The 26,406-nt window shown below is 40.0% G+C and overlaps 1 protein-coding gene across 17 annotated transcripts in view; it reads left to right on the forward strand.

The window, feature by feature from the left end:
- The window catches only part of DOCK10 (dedicator of cytokinesis 10), a 263,089-nt gene that overhangs the window by 68,884 nt on the left and 167,799 nt on the right, over nt 1-26,406 (forward strand). For 5 of the 17 annotated variants that reach the window (XM_044751297.2, XM_014853890.3, XM_070489644.1 and 2 more), the window contains exon 1: nt 22,777-23,030. The exons of the other annotated variants lie outside the window; for them this stretch is intronic. In XM_044751297.2, coding sequence (XP_044607232.2) covers nt 22,926-23,030 — 105 coding nt within the window. In that variant the 5' untranslated portion in view covers nt 22,777-22,925. Of the gene's footprint in view, nt 1-22,776; nt 23,031-26,406 lie in introns of those variants that run through there. 17 annotated transcript variants of the gene reach the window in all.

Consider the following 26,406-nt stretch of genomic DNA (forward strand, 5'->3'; position numbering starts at 1 on the left):
GCCAGTGAGGACAAAACTTTGGGGATAGAATTCGTAAATCTTAGCAGATATTATCTCATTTAGTCTCTTACCTTCTACCAACAAATGTTGATTTATCACTATTTTGCAGAGAATACCAAATACCAAACACCCAACACCAAGTGGATTTCTCAACATCAAATGGATTAAAAGAAGTAATGTGCCATATAGGAAGAGGGAAATTGAGAACAGGGGCCGGGTAGGCTGCAGGATCTGAGGACTGTTGGATGGAGTTGAGACCCAGGCTTCGCACCTTCTGTAGCAAAGCCTTTCCAGCAGAGAAGGGCTCACTGAGCCCCAGAACCTGCCTTCCTTGGATTATCATGGGCTTAGATGCCTACTCCTTGTGGTCTAATGAATCCAAAGCTTAAACTATTCTTAGTTCCTAGAGGTTATTTTCTGGCGCTCTTCTATAAATACCACATGGGAATAATTTCAGACAGTAAAAACAATAAACATATCATTTTCTGCTAGCTTTCTCTTTGCCATTTTTGTTTCACACGTGCTTGATTTCCCAGCAAATGCTCCCTTTTATGTGCACAATTACGGTCATAATTTAACATTGTTTTCTTTTCCCACTGATTATCTGACTCCACGTTCAAAGGTATAGATTTAGCTGACTCCATTCAAACTTGAGCTAGTGATTTTGTTTAGATGTTTCCCTCAAATGTGTAATGAATAAATATTGGAAAAGTGCAGTTGCAGTAGAGTAAAAACCAAGACAGAATAAAGGCCCTCAGTTTTTCTTTTTTATAAAATGTTTTAAGTTGTAAAAGAAGTATAAGCTATGTGAACAACAGAAAAACTGCAAATCAGTACAAGATAAAAAACGAAAGTGTTTGAGAGGTTTTACTCAAACCTCTTCCCCACGTTCCCATAGTCCTCTCGCGTCCTTAAAATAATTGTGATTAACACCTACTTATATGTAGTTTTCCCTTTTCACAAAATGGATTTTTATGACTTTTAGTATGTGGCTCACCTAGAGAGCTTTTTAATGGCAAAGTTCAAGACAATCGTGACCCAGGAGGTATGGACCCAGAGCCAGTTTTTTGGTTTAATTTCCTACTCTAATTTGGTGAGGAGGTCTATTATAATCAGTGATATAACCTACTTTCTGTCATTGTCACCAAATAAAATGGCAACTTCAGATACCTGATTATAAAATAATACTTTAGGTATGTCCTCCCCAATGCCAAGCCACTGGGCAAAAAAATAAATTTTTACTTATTATGTAGATCCTTAAGCCAAATGAAGGCAAACTTTTTAGGACTGGACAAGATTAGAAAATAGATGGAACTTTATCTGTTTGATCCTTATGCTGTGCCCGACGAACAGGGTCATTTTGTGAGCTCTTATTTGTTTTAGCACTTACAATATTTTAGACTGAAGGGGTTTTCAAAGATGTGTTCCTGCCTCTTTCATCACAATTATGGTTAAATGTGAGCCTCTTTTTTTTTTCACCTGAATACCTACTGTGGAAAGAGATATTTGACTTTATAGCCATGAGCTAGCTGGCATTGAAGGGTTTATCCCTGTTCATTGACAACCTCAATAGAGTATAATTAGTCATAAACCCAGCGAGTGTTAAGGTCTAGTTCCAAGGAAACTTGTTATATAGCCCATTATACTCTTTGTCCCACTTAGCATTTTTCTGCATCTTTAGAATGAGGGTTATTCTGCTTTGTCTCAGGAATGCTGCCTGATAACGACTCAGATTTAAAGACCATGTGATCAGTTTTATGATTCACATATCCGAGGCAGCAGTCTCACGGACTTCCAGAAGGAGGAAATAAACACTTAAGATTTCTAGAAAATAGGAGTAAAGCAAACATTTCCTTTTTGTTGTCCTGGGAATGACATTCTGGAACTCACAGTTGCAGAAAAGTAGAAATTCAGTCTTATATAAATTTTAACAGGCCATGTCATAGTTATTTTGTACATTCAAAGCAGAGTGTTTTACATTATTTTAGTGCAAAGAGGCCACGGTTTTCAAAATAGCATGTGTTATAGCATGCTAATGCAAAGAAGCCATGCTTTTTATCAAGTAGGGTTATCTTTTTATAGTGAACATAAGGCAGAGAGCTAGAACCGTGACTGGGGCAACATCCATCTATGCTTTCCTAGCTGCCCATGTGATGTTTAGGTATCAGGCATATGCAGGTTTCAGAAAAGTCTTTCAAAAGAATTCGGATGGGCAGAGTAGACTGAGAATAGGTGATGTCTAAGCTGCGCACTTTATGTTTAATGAATATCTGAAGGCATCAGAGACTCTGTTGTGCCCACTTGTATTTTTACAGGATAATGTTAATCAATTCGTTCAATTCTGCTATAGATAGTGGGCAATTACATTCACTGGAAGCTTTAGTGGTGTTATTCCAATTTCCAAAAGTAGCATTTCACTTGGCACTGAAACATGGCTCTTTGAAAAGGACATTTTTTGTTTATAAGAAACATGATAGGATCAAAATTTATTTCTCTGAAGATAATCCTTCGAGAAGGAAAATAGTACAAAGTTTTATATGATGCCTCTGGCCCTTCCTGCATAAATAAGTACAATTCAAGTTTCTTCTTTAAGTATTTTCAAAAAAGTTCTTAAGAAATAGTGCTTTAGGCTTCAGAGTTAGATGTGCTGCAGAAAATTTTAGGAAAGCCAGTAGAATTCTTACTTATTATGGAGTACCTACTATAGCAGAGTTCTGAAATTAAGCTCTCTAAAGGATGGAAAGGTAATTAAGCAGTCTGAGAAGATACCGCAGCAGCAGGGCATTTGGGCTGTACTAAGTGAACACAATCTAAAGAGAAATAAAGTAATTACCACAAGAGAAGCATGAAGAAAGTGCCAGGAGGTTCCAACAAAAGGAGAAGGAAGACAAGAATCCATCCAAGAAGAGCTGGATTATGGACTATATACAGAATCATTGTAGGAGATGACGCAGAAAACTAAATAGCAAACAGTCTTGTGTCTCAACACTGACCTTGCCGTGGGTGGGTGCCTAATCGTGCCTGTTGTTGGCATGCAATCAGCAAACATTTACTTAATATTTCCTACAAGCCAGGCTCTGCTTCATCTCCTATACAACGTGAAATTTGGATACTTTTAGGATTCTGACCGGACCTCCTTAGCTTTGTACGCACTGTGAAGTTACTGCACTTGTTGTTGAATAGGCCTTTTATTCCATACAATTAAAAAGTTGAATGGTTCTGTTTTGGGGAAAAGGCACATCATCAGATCCAGAATACAATGGTTTTTTAAAATTGACCTAGTAATTACTAATTTTTTTCAAGCAATTACAAAGTTAATTAATAAGAGTTCTTGTCTTCTACCAAAAGAGTTTCTCTTTTATCTGATGTAGTGATATTGATAGAAACCATGAGGGAGAAGCATTTTTGCTGTGGACGTCCACACCAGAAATAACTTGGCAGGGTAAGTGGGCAGTGCTGCCCGAGGTCTCTCCCATAACCATTTTGAATTGTTCCTTCTCCTGTCTTGTGTCCATGAATAAGGGTTCTGATAATACTGCTATTCAAAAGGAGAAGAAAAAAAGGAGAAGAGGAAGTTCTGCTCTTTTTTTTTTTTTGAGGAAGATTAGCCCGAGCTAACATCCGCTGCCAATCCTCCTCTTTTTGCTGACGAAGATTGGCCCTCAGCTAACACCCATGCCCATCTTCCTCTACTGTAAATGTTGGACACCTGCCACAACATGGAGCTTGAGCAGTGGTGCCTAGGTCCACACCTGGGATCCCAACCGGCAAACCCCAGGCCGCTGAAGCAGAGCACACAAACTTAACTACTGAGCCACTGGGAAGACTTGCCCTGAGCTGACATCTGCTGCCAATCTTCCCCCACTCTTTTTTTTTTTCCTTGAGGAAGATTAGCCCCGAGCTAACATCTGTGCCAAACTTCCTCTATTTTGTATGTGGGTTGCAGCCACAGTATGGCTGATGAGCGGTCTAGGTCTATGCCTGGGATCCAAACCCACGAACCCAGGCTGCCAAAGCAGAGCATGCTGAACTTAACCACTATGCCACAGGGCTGGCCCCAGAAGTCCTGCCTTTTTGACGGCATATTGCTGAAAGGGAAAATTTAAACTTCAATTTGTTGGCAATGTTCAGTAATCACCTTTTCTTAGGAATAGTTAAAGGTTAGGATTTAAACCTATGGAAAAATCAGGGTTTCTGCTGGTCCCTGAGTCCCTGTGCTTCTTTAAGCCCTCAAGAAGGAATTATTGCTGAGTTAGGTGGTGTCAATTTCAAAGAAGTTTTGCTTAAAGATCAAGCTATATTAAGGAATCCTTTGCATTTAGAAAATGAACAGCACTTTAAATTTTGAATGGTTATCAAATGTATTTTATTATTATAGCAGCTTATCATTTAAAGAGTTTTTCTAATTCACTCTAATATGGTGTCTTTTTTATTACATCCATCTAAACACACATAGTCTTCTAAATTTCACCAAGGAAAACTGCCACAAGAGCCTCACATATTCTCACCCTCTGCATTTGGCATTGTAGTCCTCCTCTCAAATAGAAAGTTTTAAATAGGTATTTTGAAGAGGTAACATGTAGGACAAGGCTCTTTGAATTTCAGACCAAATTCTAGAAGTGTGATGATTCTGGTCCAAATAATCTTTATGTCCTTTAGACTCATCCAGTTGGATCTCCCGCCAACCACACACACTTCCCAAGTGCCTCTTTGCCGTCTTGAACTTCTCTGTCCTAGTTTTCTCCACTCTGCAGTGGATGTGAATACAGTCAGGCATTGCTTAACGATGGGGATGTGTTCTGAGAACTTCATCATCGGGCAGTTCCGTCCTTGTGTGAACATAGAGTGTACTTACACAATCCTAGATGGTATAGCCTACTACACACCTAGGCTATATGGTGCCAATCTTATGGGACCACCATCGTATATGCAGTCCGTCATTGACCTAAACATTGTTATGCTGCACATGGCTGTATTATATTATCTCCCCACAATTATTTACATATTAAACCTTGCTTCCCAGGCATTATGAAACAAATAGGTTTTTGAATAAGGAGCACTAATTACCTTCCAGAACCCAATGTTCTTTCCTGAATTAAACCACATAGGAGTGACCTGTGCTCCCCACATGTGAGGCCATCCTTATTAAATTTTACAGTAAGAGGATTGAACCCAAGCTTGAGCAGTTGCTAATTGTTCATTGTTAATGATATATTGTATCAAAATAATTTGGGAAAAATGAGCTTGAACCTGCACTGGGGAATTTCAGAAGTTCATTATAGCTGTGACTTTCCCGCTTCTAGCCCCTCTTATCATTATTGCTGTTGTTCCTGAAACAAAAGTTTCCTATTCTATTGTTACGCAAATGTGAATTTTCCAGTTACTTGTCTTTCACACTTTAAGAAAAGCTGGAGGCAATGCCGGATTTCTATTGCCATTCTTCATTTTTTTATGATTCTCTACATTTTTTTTCTCGCAGAGGGGGGAATTTGGTCTGGAATCCAAGTGACTATTGGAACAGTAAGGCTAAGCTAGAAGGGTTTGTCATTTCTTACAAAAGATGTCAACAAAAAAAAGTCTTGGCATCATATTTGGATTGTACTTCTAGGATAATTTAAAGTTGTGTGGTTTAGTGTTGAGTACCGAGAGGCCAGAAGGGTGCTCGTCTAGGAGCCTAGATAGGTGCAATGAGACGTGATTCACCGTCTGACCTCAGTCATCCCAGCAGGAAAACCATGACTGTGGAAATGGTGGAAATGTGGAGAAAGTAGCATTAGTGCTTTGGAGGGAAGATTCTGGGATAAATCTATTGCTAAATAATCTCCTCTGACATTAATAGGAGAAATGTCAATACAACTGTAGAGTCAGAAGAGACTGTGAGCTATGACAGAATCCTTTCTTGACTATCTTTCAAAGGGTCAAAATATGCAAGCATAGCATATCTGGAAATAGTACCATGAAATCATTAAATTATTCCAAAGAGTCTTGTGGTCCTTCATCATGATTTACATGATTACCAAACAAGGACCCTATATGAAGACAGGGGAATGGTATTCTCTTAGTTTTCTAAAGATAAATGTAGAGATGAAATAAAAACATTTGTTAAGCTTTCATGGCTATACTCTCATAACATAACAGGATTTTAAAGCTATCAGGTGTCTTCAAGATTATTTATAATCTGTTGTCTTTATTTTATTGAATGAGGAAAATGCTCAAGTGTTGAATTCCTTATCTCATATGTGACATATTCTAAAAATGTGTAGTGGGAATTGTTTTAAATTAATAGATAACTTAGTAATAGCATGAATAACCTTTCATATTAAAGCTCATTATCTTTTTTACATTCTTAATATAAAATTGCCACTTGAGAAAGTGTTTACTTCCTCTTTAAAACAAATATCACTTCTTAGAAGTCTTGCTTAGCATCTTGTTCCCATGATTTACATGAAAAGGTGTTGAACCATTAATTGCCACCCCGACTTCTCATGTGAGCTCGCTCTGCATCAACATGGTTTTTAGTTTGAAAAATTAAAGAAGTTTAGTGCAGTATAATGCTTTCTATGGCTTGTCAATGCAAGAAATATTCTCTTATTCCATACCTTCAAGGAGGGGACAGTCTGGTTATGAGTATTAGAACAGAAACACCATTTTATTACTACATTCAAAATATTGGCATGTTATCCACATTTGAGGAATCCTTGGGAGTAAATTATTAATCTGATATAGACCTGGATTAACTGCAAATGTATCAACAGTAGAAATCTTCAGGTTTATTGTCTAATGGGGAGGGATCAGGTGAGGCTTAGAGCAGATTCCAAGTTACAGTAGTCTTACCAAAAGACATGATCTAAAATGAGACTTAACTCCAGGGTTCCAAACTCAAATGCCTACAGGCCATGTAGGGAACAAGGGAAGCAAGTTAGACAGGGAGGCAAATGGGAGTGGTGGGGAGCATAGCAAACTAGAGAAGGCATGGCCCATCCAAGGGGTATGGCCACTGCTCCACTTGGGCAATTGTTCCCATGTCAGAAGGTGGGATCAGTATGATCAGATGTTGAATTTTCCAAGGGAAACTAGACATCAGGGCTTTTATGTGAAATCTTCCCATTTTTAAAGGCTGGCAACTCATTCAAATATTTTAAAACACTATTGGCAAGAAAATGCAATTGTGGGACCAAGTTCAGTCATAGGCTGCCTGATTGTCATTCTCTTATAAATTTTTATTAGAGTTTCACTTTAATTCAGGGTTCCAACTTCAAGGAGCCAGTGAGAGCTACACTGCCTGTAATACATTACAATACGTTTGGCTGATATGAGCGGAAAATAATTTTGATGTTAATGTAAACATAGGGCTAAAGATTATATTTAGACTTCAAGAAACATGCGCTCTGACTTCTAATTCAGAAAGATTTCCACAGGTATAATTGAATAATAACAAGTCAGACTATCCTTTCTTGACTAAAGCAATAAAAGGGGAATGTGGTAATAAATATCCGACACTTAATTTAATTTTCAGCAACATCATGCAAGTAGAAGATGTGGATGCTAATGCATCGAAAGCAACAAATCTTTTAAAAAATCTGTTTACAAACCAGACTAGATTTATCACTGCTATTGAAGGGAAGAGGCAGGGGGCGGGGCTGGAGCGAGGATTCAGATGTCCCATATTTTCACCTTAACTGGGTCATGAATTATTTTCCATGCTGACTACGGCGCTTACTCAGTGCTTACTACACAGCCATGAAAATCTGTCTCTGCCTCATCCTATTAGGCTGAGATTTCACAGAGGCCCAATAAACCCAAAGCCACATACCTAAATAGATGTTACCTTTTGTCCAGTATAAACAAATGATTTTAAGTATTTATTTGATTTATATATTTCCTTAACTGATGTGCACAAGTATCTTGCTTATACTGCTATGAATAACTACTCTAGGAGAGACGAATGACTTGGCTGGTGCTCACTCTGGGGAAGGGACAGGAAGCAACTCCCCTGTCAGCCAGCCACTGTGCTGTTGTCTCTTTGTTTTAGTACGATGCAACCTGGCATCTGCCCGAATTCAGACTTTCCTGCTTCCTTACATAAACTCCTGCAACCCTTGTTTACCCTGGAGAAGATGCCACTGTCATCTTCTTTTTCTAAAATCTTTGAAATTCTGACTTACCAGGTGTCTCACTACATATGCTGGTTGCAGAGACCATTTCCCAGACTGTGTGACACCAAATAATAAGTACCCTGTAAGAAAATGCTACTGTGCAAAAATCAGGCTGGGAAATATCGCCTAGTACACAGTCCTCGAGAAATTCACATTGCACATGTGGAATTTAAAGCTCTGAGTAGTTCTCTAGTGAGGAGGCCAGTTTGGCTTTGTCCAATCCACTGTTTCTCAAATTTCTTTGACATTGAATCTCTCTTACCTGGAACACTGACTCAAACCTTGTGAAACTCTACAGGACAGTTTGGAAAACCCAGTATTGACAAGGACGATGCTATTGGAGGCCTCTGAGCTGGGGAATAACATAGTCAGACCTGGCTTTAGCCAGAAATCTTGCTGCAATGAGAAGAATGATTGAGAGAAAATATATAATCGTTAGAATTTGGTGATGATCTTACGCAGATGGGGGATAAGGGAAATTGAAATGAGTAGCAGGTCCCCAATTTTACCACCTAAGTGGATGCCGATGTTATTAATGTGATGAGAAAGTCACAGGCACGTGGAACAGTATTTTGAAGAAAAGGGAATGAGCTTTTTTGGGTTTGTTCCATTGTCAACACTTAAAAGAACAGTTGTAGGGAAAATGAAATTTTTATTTGTTTGAATTTTAGTGCTTTCTAATGCAAACCTCCCATTCCAGCACTTGCCCAACCATCTCCTCTAAGCTCTGTAAAGGAATGTAAATTACTTTATTCTTCTGATTATCCTAAATACTTAGCACAGTATCTGTACCCATTTACAGAATAAATACACAAATGGTTGCACATGTTATATGGCTACAAACAGAAAATTGCTTTAGCTAAATCCTAGGGAATCAAGAGCAGAGGTAGGGGGAGCCCATCAAACTGAAGGGAAGAGCTCAAAAGCAGGCCTTGGTAAGCACAGGGCGGAGGAGGCCCCAGGAACCATGATGTGCAGGGTTCAAGCCGGTCTTTGGTATGAAACATGGTGTTTTCTGCCCTTGTGTCCATCTTCTCAAGACTCAAGTTCAGAGAAAAGAGTCTTTTTGGTCCAGATGTGGTCAAGGCACTGGTTTGATGGCTCTGGAAGGTGAGGGGGTAGAGATGTTCCCCACAGGAAAATCAAGGTACAGTTACCACAAGGAGAAAGAGATTAAGTATCCAACCCATTAACTCTGCCCTTTTCTCCCAACAAATTAGAGTCTTTTTATACAAAAAATCGGCCTTGGCGATGGCCACAGGAAATCAGTCCCAAGAGGATAATGGGACAAAATTGAACATCAGGCGTTTTTGAAAGGACTGGTTTTCCAGTGTTGACTTCTGTGTTGTAGCTACACTCAAGTCAAAAGTAACTACGTGTAAAAAATAAAATCTGAATATTCAGATTTAACCAAGATCATATCAGGAAAATGAGTGGGTGTGAAAACAGTGCCAAAATTCTTTTCAATGCCCTGTTTACAAACCACGTCCAGGGCGGTGTCACCTGGTGAGAAGGCTCAGCTGTTTATTTCTGAAATGAATCTAGCTGGGAACAGGCAGCAAGGGACAGATAGCATCTTTTGGGTACACCATTTGGACTAGGTGTGGAAAAAGAGGGGCTCTGATTGAAGGTTGTCTTTCTTTTCCAACTGGCACTTGAGGTTAGAACGAAAAAAGGAAAAGCTTATTTTCTCAGCCCAATCATTTAGTCTATCTGAAAATGGATGATCCAAGCTATTTATTGAAAAACACAAAAACATAGAATTTTAGAGATGAAAAATGCTTTAGGACAAAGAGGTCCAGAGAGGTCACTGTTGTGCCAAGGCCACTCAGGCCATCAGGGAATGGAGTGATTCTTGAATACAGGCCTCCTGACTGCCACCCGATGCTCTTCGCACTGAGAACAAAGATGCACTCTGCTTAAAAGAAAAAAAGAAATGACTTATCAATGGCAGCCTCCACTCAGTAGTTATTAGCACAGAGAGATAAGAAGTGAACACAAATTCAGAACTGGTTTCTGAAAATATAACCCTGAATGCCAACCGAGGCAGAGGGATGCCAATTTTAAATGCTGTCAAAGATCTTTGATACCATCTCAGTAACGGATCTCTTTCCCCATCTCTGACATCCTTGCAAAAGAGAGGAAACTCAGATTAAATGTCTCCTCGTCAGTGTACTTTAATACCTTGCTGTGGCCTTGGAAAGTTGTGGAAAGGCGGAAGGGGAAGATGGAGAAAAAGAAAGCGCTCTTTTCTCCTGTTCACAACGTCGAGTCAGTAATTATAATGTTGGTATTTGCCACATGCCAGCAGGAGACCCAGCACAGTTCAGACATAAAGACGATACTGTTTATTGCTCTGGGAATTTCCAATCCCACTTAGGCAGAAAAGTAACCATGAAAAGATAAAAAAGCATATGATATTGGTTAAATCTTGGCTTTCTTAACTTCTTTGGCATTGGGTCTTTTGTGGGGGATGAAGGGAGATGACAGAAATAGGGTAATTGGAGGCTTTTGTAGTTGTGCACAGTGGGGATTTAAAAATGAAATAACCAGTGTTGCAAGACACAATGAGCACAAAGAGGTCGGTTGTGGAAGGATGGCGAGTGCCTGGGAGGAGGGGCTATTTAACCTAATTATCCAGATCCAAGCCAACAGGGTCTTCTGGCCACTCCCTTCATTTTGGAATGTTCTTTCCCATTCTCTGCCCCTTTCGAGGCAGCTAGTGCCCTTGTGCCCCCACCCCTTCCTCCTCATGCTCAGTGCACAAACAGCTAGGATGATCTACCCACCTCCCCACCACGCCCCCCACCAATACACACACTGTGGCAGCCCAGCCTAAGGCCACCTCCTGGACACAACTGCCCCCTAATCAAACTGAGAGCTAACGTCCATTGAGCATTTATTATATTCCAGGCACTGTGCTAAATGCTTTACAAATATTCTCTTGTTAAGCCTCACAGCACTCACTGAGATAGGTACTATTGTTATCCTCATTTTACAGATGAGGAAACTCAAATTCAGAGAGGGTGGGTAACTTGTCCAGAGGCCTCCAGCAAGTAATTGGGAAGGCCAGGAATCAAAAGCAGGCCGACTGACTCCAGCACGATGATCTTACTCACAATGGCAAACACCACACTCCCAACTTTATTTTTTACACCGTTAGGATGTCTGTCCTCCCCAATTCCTTGGGGCTTTGCCCAAGTGACTAGCTTGCCGCTTATGATATATCGTGCTAAGTTATTGAAGATTTTGATGGCTTTGGGTCTTTTATTGTCAAGTGGTAGCTGCATTTTATTAGGAACAGCCCAGAACAGAAACAGAAACCCAGACATGTAGACTAATTCCAATAGTGGGATTTTGAGGCATATGGAGAAGTGAGAGAGGGGGCTGATTTGAAGGCCAGGAGCCCTGAGGTTCTTCCAAGCAAGTGACTGTCAAGTTGGCTTTTGGGTCACCGGGCCCGAAAGCTATCATCAAAGAAACATTGAGGCAGAATAATTTGCGTTAGGATTTGGACCAGAGATTTTCAAGCAGGAGTGATTTTCCATCCTCCCCACACTCTCCAGAGGACATTTGGTGATATCTGAAGACCTTGTTGGCTGTCACAGCAGGGAGCAGAGGGGGTGGGTTGTTAGTGGCATCTATTGGGTAGAGGCCAACAAGGGACAGAGCTAAATATCCCACAATGCACAGGACAACGCTCCACAAAAAGCACGATCCGTCCCCAAATGGCAACAGTGCTGAGTTTGAGAACACCTGAGTTCGACAATAACTGAGAGATAGGACAAATATGACCAGGGTTACAAAAGTCCAAGCAGAGAAGTAACCAAAAAAAGGAAATGAAGTGAACTCAAAGGATGGATGGGGCAAGAAGAGGGGAAAGCTAAGAGCACGTCGGAGGCCCAGCTTTCGACGCTGGCTTCAGTCCAGGGTTTTTTCCTCGTTCCCCTAAGCGTTCAGGGTGATCTAACTGGTTAGTTAACTTTGCCTGATTGAGCATACATAAGGGAAAGGAATATTTGATTTAATAAACAAGACTTCAGTCTAGTATAAAAAACAATTTGCAGTGGGAGATGGTGCCCCTGAGGGAACTATTATGATTTTCTGCCTAAGAAAACTATTAGGTGAACAACCTTCTGGGGCGTTATTCTCAGAGTGTGGTCTGTGTATATCTTCAAACTAATCACCTGGATGTTATAAAGCTGGATTACTGGACCCCATCAGACGTGCTGAGGTCCTGGACAGGGCCCAGGAAGCCACATTTTTAACAACCTTTCCGTGTAATTCTTGTACCCACTGGAGAACTCCTGTTCTTGGGGTTCTTATACAGGCAACTGTCAAATTCTTACCATTGCCTGGGCCCCGACTCAGGTCTCTGTCCTGTATGAAGTCCTCCTTGACCTAGCCCTCATGTTCTTGACTCACGTCCTTCCTGTGACACCGAGTTTCTGCATTCTTGTATTTCTATAGATTGTTGTGTGCCACCATCTCCCCACATGGACTGAGGATGGGCCTTCTGTCTTAATCCTCTCCACCACTGACACCCACTGCTGGACCAGGACCAAGAAATGGGCTGGACATTTGACAGAGCCAGGGGCTTTCCACATTTGCTCCCATTCTTATAAACCTGATTAATTGGATTCTGATGCCCTTGTCAGAGCTATCCATTCCTCATTTCCCTGCTGATTTAGTCCTCCTGTCCACCTGGTGGTGCAGAACAGAGAGCAAGAGGTTTATTTGTCCTTTAGTTAAGAACCTTAAACTACAGCACATCGAAAAGTCAAGAATTTACTGCAGTGCACACAGCTAAAGAAAGAAAATCCGACAATTAATTCTCTGGAAAACACGAAGAAGCTCTTGATTGAAAAGCCAAGACCTTTCCATTATTCTCCAACTTCCATAATGCAAAGCATTAAATGCTTAAATCGAAGTATTATATTGGCTTTGCCTTCTCCTGGCGGAGTCCTTAAAAGATACAAATGTGATGCCATTTTTTATGACTCCATTAAAGAAATGGTTGTGGGGCGGACTAGTTGCAGAGGCTGCACCTCTGCTAACAGTCTGAACCTCTAGCTAGCAGTTGTTGGTCTGAATCATTAGTTGCCTGCATGCCCAGGGTTTGGCATTTACACAACAATTTGTTTCCTCATCAAAATTGCTTAGGTAAGAAGGCTTTATTACCCTTCCTTTGTATAGACACAGCCTTCTGCCACAAAAAGACCACCACAAAAATAAAACATAGGTAATACTCACGTTATATAAATTAACTAGTTTTTTCATTAGAACTTTAAAGATTTGAAAGACCTTGGCCCCTCCCTAAAACTTGTGTGTACAATGTGATTTTCAGGGTAATTATTAAACCGTTGGTGACGTTCGTATTGAAAGCAAGGTAATTAGCAATTGGAATGAGTATCGGAGGGCAATTTTGGGTGCTTGTTTTATACTAAAAGAAATAATTCTGGTCTGTAGTGAACTTTGCCAGCAGTGGGAAGCTGGTGTGGGATCCAAGCCAGCCAGCAGAGAGAATGCGTATGTCTCTAGGGGGAAATGACTGTCGAGCAGTAGTCCCCATATGAGCAAAGATAATAGCGTTGATTCAGAGATGCTCCACTCCCGTCCTCTGGAAAGCTACATTTGTGTGTGATCATTTGTGCAAGAAATCATCTGCCTCAACTCAGAATGCTTTCAGTTTTCTTTAAAAGATAGAGGAATAATAGTCCAGTGAAAAAGATGTTGCTTTGGGGTTATTTTTTAATGGGAAAAGAACACTGTATTCCAGGAGAAGAATTAGCTGCGTGACTCTTGAAAGAGCAGTAACAATCCAGCTATAAATATATTTGTATGAAGCATAAACTTAGAACATCATATAATAGCTGTCGTATTTTTGTTGTTGTTGTTGTTGTCATGTTGTTAGGCTCTGGCTCTGAGCAAGGTGGCAAGGGGTGTGAGTTAGAGTTTGGTCTACATGAGAAGGAGTGCTTGCCTCTTAGGAATTTTCCATTTTGTAACAAACCAAACTCAAGCTAACTTCTCAAAGAAGGATGGATGCCTTTACCATAAAGTAGCAAAAACTTCAAGATGGGTGATAAATATCTAAATACTCATTAGGAACTTGAGAAAAAGTAAACATTAAAATCAGTGTTCCTCATTTCTTTTTTTTTTTTTTTTTTGAGGAAGATTAGCCCTGAGCTAACATCCGCTGCCAATCCTCCTCTTTTTGCTGACGAAGATCAGCCCTGAGCTAACCTCCCTGCCCATCTTCCTCTACTTTATATGTGGAACACCTGCCACAGCATGGCTTGATAAGCAGTGCGTAGGTCCGCGCCTGAGATCTGAACCAGTGAATCCCGGGCTGCTGAAGCAGAGTGCACGAACTTAACTGCTACACCACCAGGCCAGCCCCTGCTCATTTCTTAAATATTGCATTAAGATGCTTATTGGTAAGATATATAAATGTCTCCAGGCTACAGCTTTTTCCTGGTGGAAGTCTGTGACCGAGGATAAAGTCCACAATTGAAAAGAAAAAAGTATAACCCCTCCCTTGATTGCTATTAGGTTCTAAGCTGGGCTCACTAAACTCTAAGAAATGAGTTCAGGGGCCGGCCCGGTTAAGTTCGCACGTTCCGCTTCTCAGTGGCCCAGGGTTTGCTGGTTCAGATCCCAGGTGCGGACATAGCACTGCTTGGCAGCCATGCTGTGGTAGGCGTCCCACGTATAAAGTAGAGGAAGATGGGCACGATGTTAGCTCAGGGCCAGGCTTCCTCAGCAATCAAAGAGGAGGACTGGCAGTCGTTAGCTCAGGGCTAATCTTCCTCAAAAAAAAAAAAAAAAGAAATGAGTTCATTATTCCCCTCATATCAAATCCTGATTAGGTGGGAATTCTTATCTCCTGAGACCTATTTAAATTCAATAATATCAACAAATATTATTACAATTTGATACACATTTGAAGGGCTATGAATGGAATACTATAAATTATTTTAATGCAATAAAGATCATTTATGACTGTCACATGCACATACACACACCACAAGCACGCAACAAACACACACAGTACACACCACACACACATACACACACACAACTGAAGTCTGTTTCTATTTTTGGCATGTCTATGTTCTCCCTCAGTGTGATTCATATTGGATGATACTCTTTATTTTCCATGAAATTTCTAAATATTTTATACTAAAACTAATGTTACTTTGATTCGTGCTCAGCTGACTGGAGACACTGGTGTATTCTGCAGACACTGCCCACAAAAAGCGCTACACTTAGAAATAGGAGCTTCTGTTGTGTTCATTGAAACTTCCCCAGAAATAGCTAAGGCTCTCTTCTTGGTAACTCCGAGCTGTTCGGTCCTGACCTTTCTAGAAGGAAGTAATAAGCCTCAGTGCTGCTGGCTGGAAGAGCATTTCTGCCGGGGCCAGGCTCAGGAGAGACCGCAGTGAAGGAGGAAGTAACTCCTTGTGCTTTACTTCCTTTAAACAAGGTATATGGTGGGGAGCTGAACCCAGAGATACACCGGGGACCAGCCTTGTTTGGTCCTATGAGAGAAGGGCTGTCCAGCACACAAACCTGTAGCAAAGGGGAAATCTATTGGAAATGCAAGAGAAAAAATGAAATAAAATGAGTTATCTAAATGTTCTCTTACAGTGAAGCAAATCCTGCAAAGCTCAACAGGTCAAAGAAACGGGAACAAAGATAAGATGGAATGAAGAGGCAGTAAAGAAACTAGGTGCAAAACCACACGAAGCGCTTTACCAGTTGCTCCAATTAGGCTTTGTGGATTGATGTATGACATCATGTGTAGCTGTCTAAGTCTTAACCACCAAGTTTTCAGTTACTCCAAATTCCCAACGGTACTTTTTGGGTGCTTTCTATCACATAGGTTCAGAGGCATTGTAACGAAACCCAAGTTTCTGTCCTCTGGTTTCTTAGATTCAGTTAGGATGCCAACTGTGCAGCCTATCCAAATATTGTGCAAATATAATTAAAGCTTCCCATAGCCTGTTACTTTTAGCTGATTGCCTTGATTTTCTGTGTTTTTTATACTGATTACTTCTCCACCACTATTCATCTTCCAAATTTGTCTCTGGTTCCACTGACCCTCCCCACAACTGCCATTCTCTTTCTTACCTTTATTTCACTGCCCATTTTTTCCAGGAAATGATCGAGCCATATTTTTATTTCCTTTTACTCATTTCTTAGCTCCACTGCAAGGTGCAGTTCACCGCTCAGTGGAGACGACACTCAAAGGCCAAGTATTGTCCTCACCTGCACTTTCTTCTTGCTACGTTCTTGAGGTTAAAATTCTTTTTAAAAGGTAAACACAAAAAACCAAGCTGTAGCCCAGAATAAGACTGTGTGGGAGACAGTCGTCTAAAGATGCCTCACCCCCCAGATTCTCTGGTTGTTCAATCTAGTCTTAGTGTTGCTGTGAAGGGACTTTGTGGGTGTAAATTAAGATTATTTATCAGCTGGCTTTAAAATATAGAAATTATCCTGGATTACCTGGGTGGAACCAATCTACTCACATGAGGTCTGAACAGCCAAGACTTTTCTCCAGCTCAGGTAGAGAGAGACAGCAGAAGAGATGTTTAGGAGGGATGAAGCAGAAGGAAAAGTCACAGAGGTTCAGAGTGTGAGAAAGATTCAATCCACTGTTGCTGGCTTAGAAGGGGACCCTGAGCCAGAGACCACAGGTGGCCTCTAGAAGCTGACAATGACCCGGCTGACAGACAGCACGGAAAGGATTCTCAGTCTTACAACTGCAAGGAACTGAATTCTGCCAGCATCCTGGATAAGCCTGGAACCAGTTCTCCTCTGGAGCCTTCAGAAAGGGACACAGCCCTGCTGACACCTGGATTTCAGCCTTCTGAGGCTCCAAGCAAAGAATTAGCTGAGCCATGTGGTACCCAGATTTCTGACCCATGACAACTCTGAGATAATAAATGGGTGTTGATTGAAGCACTAAATGTGTGGTAATTTGTTACAACAGCAATGGAAAACTAATACAGACTACCAGAACGTTTTCTCAAATTTCTGACATCTTAGCATTCAAATTCCTGTTTCTTCTAAAACATGATTAAGATTTTCCATCTTAACTAACTTCCAAATATCCAGACTCTTATCTCTTGAAAATTGCAAAGTTACTTTCTCTGTCTGGACACCACGGGACAAGACTTTGAAAATATATATATAAGAATGTGTGAGTTTGTGTATTTTGTGTGTGCATGCATATGCATATATAAGTGTGCCTATACATAAATACTTACCTATGTAGACCTGGTAAATAGCAATCATTCAATAATAATAGTTTACATATATGCACCTATAGGACTCTTAGCTATTATATACACACATATATGTATTTTTCCTCAATGCCAGGTACTAACATATATTATTTCACAACAAGCGTTATGAATTATATACTAATTGCTCCATTGTATATATAAGAAACAGGCAGACAGAGGTCAAGTAACTTTCTGGAGGTCAAGATGTCTACTAGATGGCTGAAGAGGATTCAAATATTGATCTGTCTCGGACTGAGACTGCAAGCTCCTTAGTTTTCATCTTGTTTGTCTCTCACACAAAATCTTTTTAGATCTTCTCAGGTCCTGCATCCATCTCTGCCCAGATGCCATGTGCCACCTTCCTGAAACTGCCCTCCGCTTGCATCTGGAGGCTGCACCACCCTGGTAGTTTTCTCCACACCTTCTAAGTCTCCTAAATTGCCTTCCATCTATTAAGTATAAAAGAACTTCAGGACTCTGTTCTCAGTTCTTTACTACTCTATTCTCCAAAAATTCAGTTTACTTTTCGACTTTCAGTGTTCACTCCTTCGATGACTTTCAGCTTCCCATCTTCAGTCCTGACTCTTTCCTGAGTTCCAGGCACAAGTCTAACAATGGTGCTGGACATGCCTGTTTTCCTGTCTTCTTGACCTGACAGTCAGTATATATATCTAACTCAGCATTAGTAGGAAAAGAAGTCCTCTCTTCTTGCCACCGTATGTCCCTCAGTCATATTACCCATTTCCTTGATGGCCAAACTCAGAAGCCTGTTGGCATCTGTGAATCTCTCTCCCATTAAGAGCGTGAACTCTGAAGCTGGATGGCCAGGTTCAAATGCCAGATGTGCTACTTATTTGTTTTGGGACTTTGGGCCAGTTGCATAACTTCTGAGGACCCAAATGACTTCCTCTGTAAAATTGGGATGGTAATAGCAATAAGAATAATACCTACCTCACGGGGTTGTTTCACGGTTTAAATAAAGTACCATAAACATTTAGACCAGCGCCAAGCACCTAGTACTTGCTCAAAAAATTTCAGCTACTATTCATTTTGCATTTGATTGCCAGATCTTCATTTGTAATCTCCGTGAAATTTCTCATTATGTTTCTGTTGCCAAGTTTTCTGCCCTCCACCACTCGATATTAATACCCGGATTAACGAGAACTGTCTCTGGATTGTAGTTCCCCAAATCCAGCCTGCATATGGCTACCAAATGAATCTTCCAAAGGCACTATTTTAATTGTAGTTCAAAAATCCTTCAGTGGTTTCCCATGGCTTTCGGGATATAATGGAGACATTCATGATCTTGGCATTCAAAGTCTTCGTGAACCGGCCCCTGGCTCCTATTTTCAGTTGTTTCTACTTCTTCTCTCTTACTCACCCTTTGGCAATAGACTGGCTGGACTTCCAGCTTTTTCTTAAACATCTGTTTTGGCCTGCCTCTAAGTTTTTGTAATAACTAATAGTTATGCTTGCTATATATCAGGCAATGTGTTGAAATTTTTAAGAGTGTCATCTCATTTATCCTCATGATGATTCTACAAGGTAGATACCATGCTATTCCTATTTTGCAGATGAGAAAACTGAGACCTGTCGGGGGTGAGTGACTGGCTGAAGGATACACAGTGAGGAAATGGTGGACCCAGGATTTGAATCCAAGCTGATCGCAGATACCATGATTTCCACCATTCTGTCTTATGCCTTCTCTATGCTACATTCCCCTTTTCTAGGATATCCTTTACCCTTCTCCCATCTATTAGACTCCCATCTATTATTCAAAGGCTTCCTTAGGTTCTGTCTTTACTATAAAGCTTTTCCAGACTCCTTCAATCTTTAATGAATTCCTGTGTCAGATACGAGCTTCTTGAGGCTAGGAAGGGTGTTATGTATTTCTCATGAAGCCCAGCAATGTCTCAAGTCTAGTACTTAATAAATTCTAATCATTTATTGGTATCAGATTTCTTTACTAATGAACTTGACAATGACTCCTTGTGGCTGAGCCAATTAATCTCTGATTTCTCTTTATTGCCCATTCTTGCCCATTGTCCTAGTTAGGTTTTGGATTGCAACACATTTCTGAACTTAAGCAGAAACGGAATTTATTGGAATGGTGTGGGATATCACAGAATGCTAGAGAAACAGACTTGGTCTGAGATCAAGGAAGGCAAAGCCCAGTAGACATCCCCAGCAGTGTCATCCCATGGAACACTGAACCTCATGCCGCTGGATTTTCCCCTCCTCTGTAGTCACCACAATTTATGTCTATCTGACATTTCCATATGCTGCCTGGAAATACCTCCTTTTGCCATTATTTAAGGGAGTCCTGATCAACAGCTAAGCGAGGAGAGAAATGAGTCATTCTTGTATTGCAAAAGTCAAGGGGTGGGAGGGACTCCAGGATAAAGAACCATGGCTCCTAAAGAGGAATAGAGGAGAGACTATATGCAAATATTAAAAAGAGGGGAAGTCACTTAAGAGTTGCTCAAGATTATTAAATGCTTTGTTATAAGACAGAATTCCTTCTAAAACCTCTAAGTCTTCTAAAACTCTAAGTTATGGATTTAGGGTACCACGGTTAAGAGGGTCCACAGATGGACTTCAGAGATTTGTGACAGTCAGCCACGCATGCACATTTTCTAAGTACTTATATTTTTCTGGTGAATCCACAATTTTTATTAGATTCTCAAATGGGCCCATGATCCAAAAAGGCTTTTAAAACACTCTTTTTAGCTATCAAAATAGAAACGTAATCTTATCCCAGGAAATCAGGTGACCCAGAGGCAGACTGTCATAATATTGTATAAGGAAAAAAAGTTAACTCTGAAGATTCTGCATGTGCTGTAATGTACCTGCTCGTTCAACAGATACCAAAGAGTTACTTAGAGAGTGAAATCTGTTCAGGGCTAAAGACACACAGTGGAATTTCTAAATATCCAAAGGCATGGATCAAAAGGGCTTCTGCTCTGTAGAATCCTTGGTTGCCTACTTAAGCCAATTACAGAATAATAATATAGTTTACCTCCCCAGTGGTTATTTTTATAGCATCTTGCTATTTTTCTCATAGTTTTTGAAGGAAGCTTCCTCAGTCTTCATATGTGGACAAGGATTAATCAGGATCTCTTTTTACTTGTCTTGCACAAATCACTGCATGATAAGATAGAGGTATGGGAGTGGCTCGAGCCTAGGGTGTATGTATGTGCTTCAACTAAATCTAGTTATTACTGGGGAAAAGGGAATGGCCTATGTCAGTAAAAAGCAGTTGTGATAAAGGGGAAGGCTTATTAAATAAGCAGATGGCATCCATTTAGGCCATGGTTGTTGGGACTAGCTGCATGAGCGAGAGCTTCGGTAAGGATCGCTGCCTGCAACATAGAATCAGAACTGTGTTTGCAGAAGTGGCTTCTTAGCGTGAGATGAAAATGTCTCATTCCATTTTCTTTATGGCCAAAAAAGGCAAGGGAGGGACATCAGAGGTGATTAGGGGAGGAGACCATTGTTTTAAATTGATGGTCAGAGAAGGCTTCCTGAGGAAGAGACATTTGCATAAAGACCTGAAGGAGGTTGAGAAAAAGCCACCAGGACATCAGTGACCATTCATTCTGGGTTGCAAGTTTGCATCATATGTGGCAACCGACGCCGGCCTGCACCATTGAACGTGTCGGGCTCTAGAAAGAGAAGACAAGAGTGTGGAACAAAAGCATCCACCAAACCCACAATGTATTGACTCATCGTTCCCCTCCTCTTGTCATTCTCCCCCTTCCCACTGTAGCCTGAATCCTACTTCCAGCTAGGACATGAGTGAACTCTCTGAGCTAGTTAGCAGCCTTGTTATCTTTCTTTCTTAAAGTTCAAAACTCCTAGAATATTGAGAACCTTTTGCACGGAAATTGCACTCCTCGTTAAGCTTCGTGTTTGTATCCACGATTCACATCATACTGAGCTCTGCACAAAGGTGCCCTCAACAAATGCCTATGGGACTGACCCTTCCTGACACAGGACGGGGGCACAGTTACTCCCCTCATAATATTCCTTCCTCAGGCCTCACCTCTTAGGAGAGTTGGAAGAAGTCTTTTCTAGATCAGTGGTCATGGGGATCAGTCCTCAGTGGAAATATTCCTTCAACCATCTTTATAACCCTCATAGTGCTTCATGGACAAGCAACAGTTCCTCTAGCATCTTCATCACACTCATGGGTACCACTATTGAGTAGGCTATCCTGCAGATGAAGAAATAGAATCTTAAAGAAACAAATGACTGTCTCACACAACAACTGTTTTTGGAGCCAATCTTTCTAATGTTTAATCAAGTATTTCCTATTCTTGGGGCCTCCAAATATTTCTCTCACACACCTGGTAGAAAAAAATTGACTACACTCCCATAGTCTATGCTTATTTATAAATTATATAGTTCTTATCAGTAGCTAATATTTCAAAACACAATATACAAATGGGACAGGTTCATTGTTCAGCACAGTAAACGTAAGTCCCTCAGTTATCCTTTCATTAAATTTAACAAATGTATACTGAGAAACTTCTGGATGCCAGGCGCTTTTGTAATCACCAAAAACACAGTGAGTGAAGCAGACAAAATTCCCACACCCATGGAAGATTGAGTCCAGTGGAAGAAGGCAGACCATAAGTAAAATAAATTGGTAAAATATATAGCAGTGTTACATGCCAGTGAGGGCCATGGAGAAAAATAAAATAGGAAGGAACATTTGGGTGGGTATGAAGGGAGAATTTGTGCTTTTAAATAGCCCCCAAGAAAGTGAGTAAAGATCTAAAGATTAGGGAATTAACTATTTGACTATTTTTAGCCATTTTACATCAAGAACCAAGGTGTCCGTGTCATTGTGTGTTATATTAAATATTAGTGAAACATAAATTTCTTTATTTAGATAACTAATATAAATAGAATTCTATTTTCTCCATCCTAAGTGACTGTCTTGGGCAGCCCTCCTAGGAAGACCACTAATTTAATCCACACTTACATGAACAACTGCTTTAAACAGACTTCTTGGACCTGAGCTATATTATTACAGTATGCCTTTGGGATCTAACCAGAATGATAAATTTTGGATGGTTGTTTGAGTGTCAGACATGGAGCTTTACAATAAATTAGCTCTTTGATTCGATCTTGGTTTGGTTCCACGGGTGATTTTATATCATATGGTTTATTCAGCTATGAGCAATTCTCTTAAACCTCCAAAGTCATTTTGTGTCTTTGTCTTACTTTAAAGCAGGTGATTAGGGAGACGACATGCACAAAAGCATATCTGAACAGCTGGTAGTTAGTTGCTCACAGGAAGCGGTAACTTGGTTTTCTTTTCCTTTCCGTTGAGTTATGTTCATGTAGCGTGAGCATTTCCCTTTTTACCAGAGGAGAAAGATTTGTTCGGCCTGGTGAAGCTTCAAAGGAAGAGGTTGAGCAAAATTGATATTTTTAAATATTTTGTGACTCAAATGACAGCAAAACAATGAGCTTCCGAGGCAGAGTTTTTAAACGGGAGCCCAGCGAATTTTGGAAGAAGAGACGAACAATAAGGAGAGTAAATCAAGAAGGAATCCCCAGATTTAGTTCTGTAGGTATCTGAATATCTATGCTCGCTTTACATCTTTTTTCTTCGGTACTTTAAAAAAAAATTAGCTCTGAAGTGGTATTCTAACATAAGCTATGGGTAAAGTCTTAGATGGAACAGAATATTTAATTTGACTTGTAAATATCTTCTTTTCCTTACATCTTTATTTTTTAATTACTTGCATCATTATTTTTAAAAATGTGATAGAGGATTTAAGTAGCTGAAACTTTACTAGGATATTTGGTTTATTGGAATTACTTACATCATTATTTTAAAACATATTGAGAGAGGATTTAAATACACTATTACTAGAATATTCTCTTTTTTAAAGAGAAGACTACAATCTCTTGAATTAAGACCCCAATTGATGACTTGTATATAATTGTGCTTTTTAAAAAAATATTACCACTCTCTTTTTATCATGTACCACTCATTATTTGTTTTAAAATTCTTAGAAAGAGCAATCCAAAGTATGAAAGAAAATGTAAATAAGTATTGGATTAAATAAACCAAGGAAGAGAGTAAAGTTGATAAGTTTTAAATGTTAAAAAGATTTCGTTTTGTTTATTGAGAAGAATGTTTCCACCTTATTATTGTTTGCAAACAAAAGGAGACCTCTGGAGATGTGTACTTATTAGAGAATTCTAGATTTCCATCTGTAAGAACTACCAGCGGTTGAATATCAGAGCCAATTGCTAGAATGCTTCATTGATTCCCATGTAATGTTGAAGGCCTAATTTATATGATAAACAGCTGCAACAATATTATTGGGTAGCTCTTTTTACAGGAACGTTCATTTTACTGGGTGGGTTTAAGTTTTGCTTGCTTTCTTCAGGGCAGGGGTTCTTAATAATCAGCACTATTGTCATTTGGGGTCCAAGATTTCTTTGCTGTGCTGGGCTGTCCTATACATTATAGGATGTTTAGCAACATCCCTGGCCTCTACCTACGAGAAGCTAGTGGCAAACTCTCCCTGGTTGTGACAATCAAAAATGTTTCCAAACGTTGCTAAATGTCCCCTGGGACGGGGAAGGCAATGTGCCTGATTGAGAACCAGTGCTCTAGGGGTAAATAATCTTTTTGTTCATATAACCATCTTTAATCTAAAAACAGAGTGGCTTTTTAAAAAATGACATATAAGATAAGATAATGATTATTTATGAATAGTTATTTAATGAATATGAATAATCAAATTAATAAGTAGTCGCCCAACCTCTGAGAGCTCAAAATCAGGTATGAGAATACTGCATCTCAAGTAATAGTGGTTCTCTTTATACTTATAATCTATTTGGTGGAAATTTAACACGAGTAGAATGTATCAGAAGTCTGCTTGATCGGATTGGTGCCATGCTGTCATTTGGTCGGTTCCTCTCTCAGTATCTCAGGAGTGCATGTCGTCCAGTGGAAAACACAGGCAAATGAGTCCCGTCACCTTGTTCCCATGGGATGTACCATGATTTTTCCACCTAGTGTTTTATAACAGGAATATACAGAGTCCTGAACCTAACTTCTTGGTCCCTATGGGCCCCAAGTGGGTGCCCAGTTGTACCTTCTCTACTGGCTGCATAAGAGCCTCATTAGTTGTTTACCATCAGCCTGTTAAAGAGAATAAGTGTTTGAAAAACTTGTTTGGCTTGAGATTATTTTAACCTCTAGACCAGTCCAAGAACATCATTTCCCTGCTACCTTTCTCTCATTGGATTTTAGAAGTTCCGCGGGTTATGTTGCCGTAAGATTTACTTCTGTGTCCACAAAAAGAGACAACACAGGAGAAGCGCATTTCTATCTCACACAGACCACACATGCAGTTTGCAAAAGGACAGTCCCCAGTGTCTCACCATATAATGAAGCTAATCACTCGATGAATGATCTTAATTGAATTTGAAGGTATTGCTATTGAGCTCTATGGGAAAATCAGCCAGTAAGGACAAGTGTTTTCCCACAGCATTCAGTAGCTATGCATTCACATTTAATTAAGATCATTCATACAGTGATTAGCTTTCTTCCATGGAAGGCACTGGGGACTTTCCTGCTACAGTTGCCTGCTTTTGGTCTGCGTAAGATAGGCGTATCTCCTTTCACAGGTTGTCTCTTGTGTGGAGTAAGGGAGTGTTCAATCCATCCTTAACTATTATCCTGAGATATGGTTTCCATTTTGGAAAAAAGAATCCAAGAAAGTGAAATGCATAATTAGAGCACTAAGGGGTCATTCTCTCTGGCTCTCTTATCTACCATCTGTATGACCTTGGGCAGGTTACTTAAATCACTCTGAGCCTCGGTTTCCTCTTCTATGAAATGTTTATAGCAATATCTGCCCTGTCCTAAGATTGCTTATTGGAATTCAATATGATTATGTTCATTCTGAACATGATTTGAACATTGTAAAGAGTTGTAAGTTACAAGTGTTATGTAGTATTTCCATTTCCGAGGACAGGAGAAGAGGCATATAATTGTAGTGAGATTGTCTTTTCAGTAACTGCAACAATTGAAGACAACGGACTAGAGGTGACACTTTCCTCCTGGGGGCCTTTTTCTATGACAGTAGACACAACTCTGAATTACGTCAAGCTGAGTGCTCAGGGGTCCTAGATGGGTCTGTGTGTTGATGGTATTTGCCTTGGAAATGTCGTGTTATTTTCCTCACCCACCTAAACCCAACTTAGCTTAAAGCCCACCCAAGGTCAGTTTAGACTTTTCCACAGCACACTCATCTAAGCTTTCTAAAAGCTAAACAGTGTCCCTAGACTGGCTTCAGAGACGACTTGATAGGTGATAAGGAAGAAGCAATTCAAGTGACAAAATGCCCAACAAATGAAGATGAGCCGTCAAGTTAGTTAGGAAAGGAAAATAATGATGTCTTTTGAATTTTTGCATGTACTCACATATTGTAGTGAAAAAAATGATTACTGGCCATAATTATCACGGATTATCTGTTTTTATAATGTTGATGTGGATTTTGAATTCTACAAACCCATTTCTTGCTCTAAGGCAAATTTAAAAACGGTGTAATTGCATAGTAATCTGGAATGCTTAACCGGAAAAGTCTGTGACTTCCTAAAAAGTGTATAACCCAAACTTTATATATGCATGACCCAGGTTGATAAATTTGTTTATTCAGTTTTCTTCAAATGCTGTTTGAAGCTGTTTATTTAACTCTGCTGGAATTTTTAACTGTTTTGGAAGTTTCCCTTATTAACCCAATTTTCAAGTGTATTGTCTAAGAAAATCTTTCACATATTTTTAATCCACTTATCACAGACAACATACAATATGAGAGAATGCAATTGCATTATAAAAGTTCAAGGAAGTGAAACTTAATTGTTTAATCATCAAGTAGAACTACTTCCCTTAATTTTTGACGTGTATGTGATGCTCTGTT

The sequence above is a fragment of the Equus asinus genome, chromosome 19 (genome assembly GCF_041296235.1).
Source record: "Equus asinus isolate D_3611 breed Donkey chromosome 19, EquAss-T2T_v2, whole genome shotgun sequence".
NCBI classification, from domain to species: domain Eukaryota; kingdom Metazoa; phylum Chordata; class Mammalia; order Perissodactyla; family Equidae; genus Equus; species Equus asinus.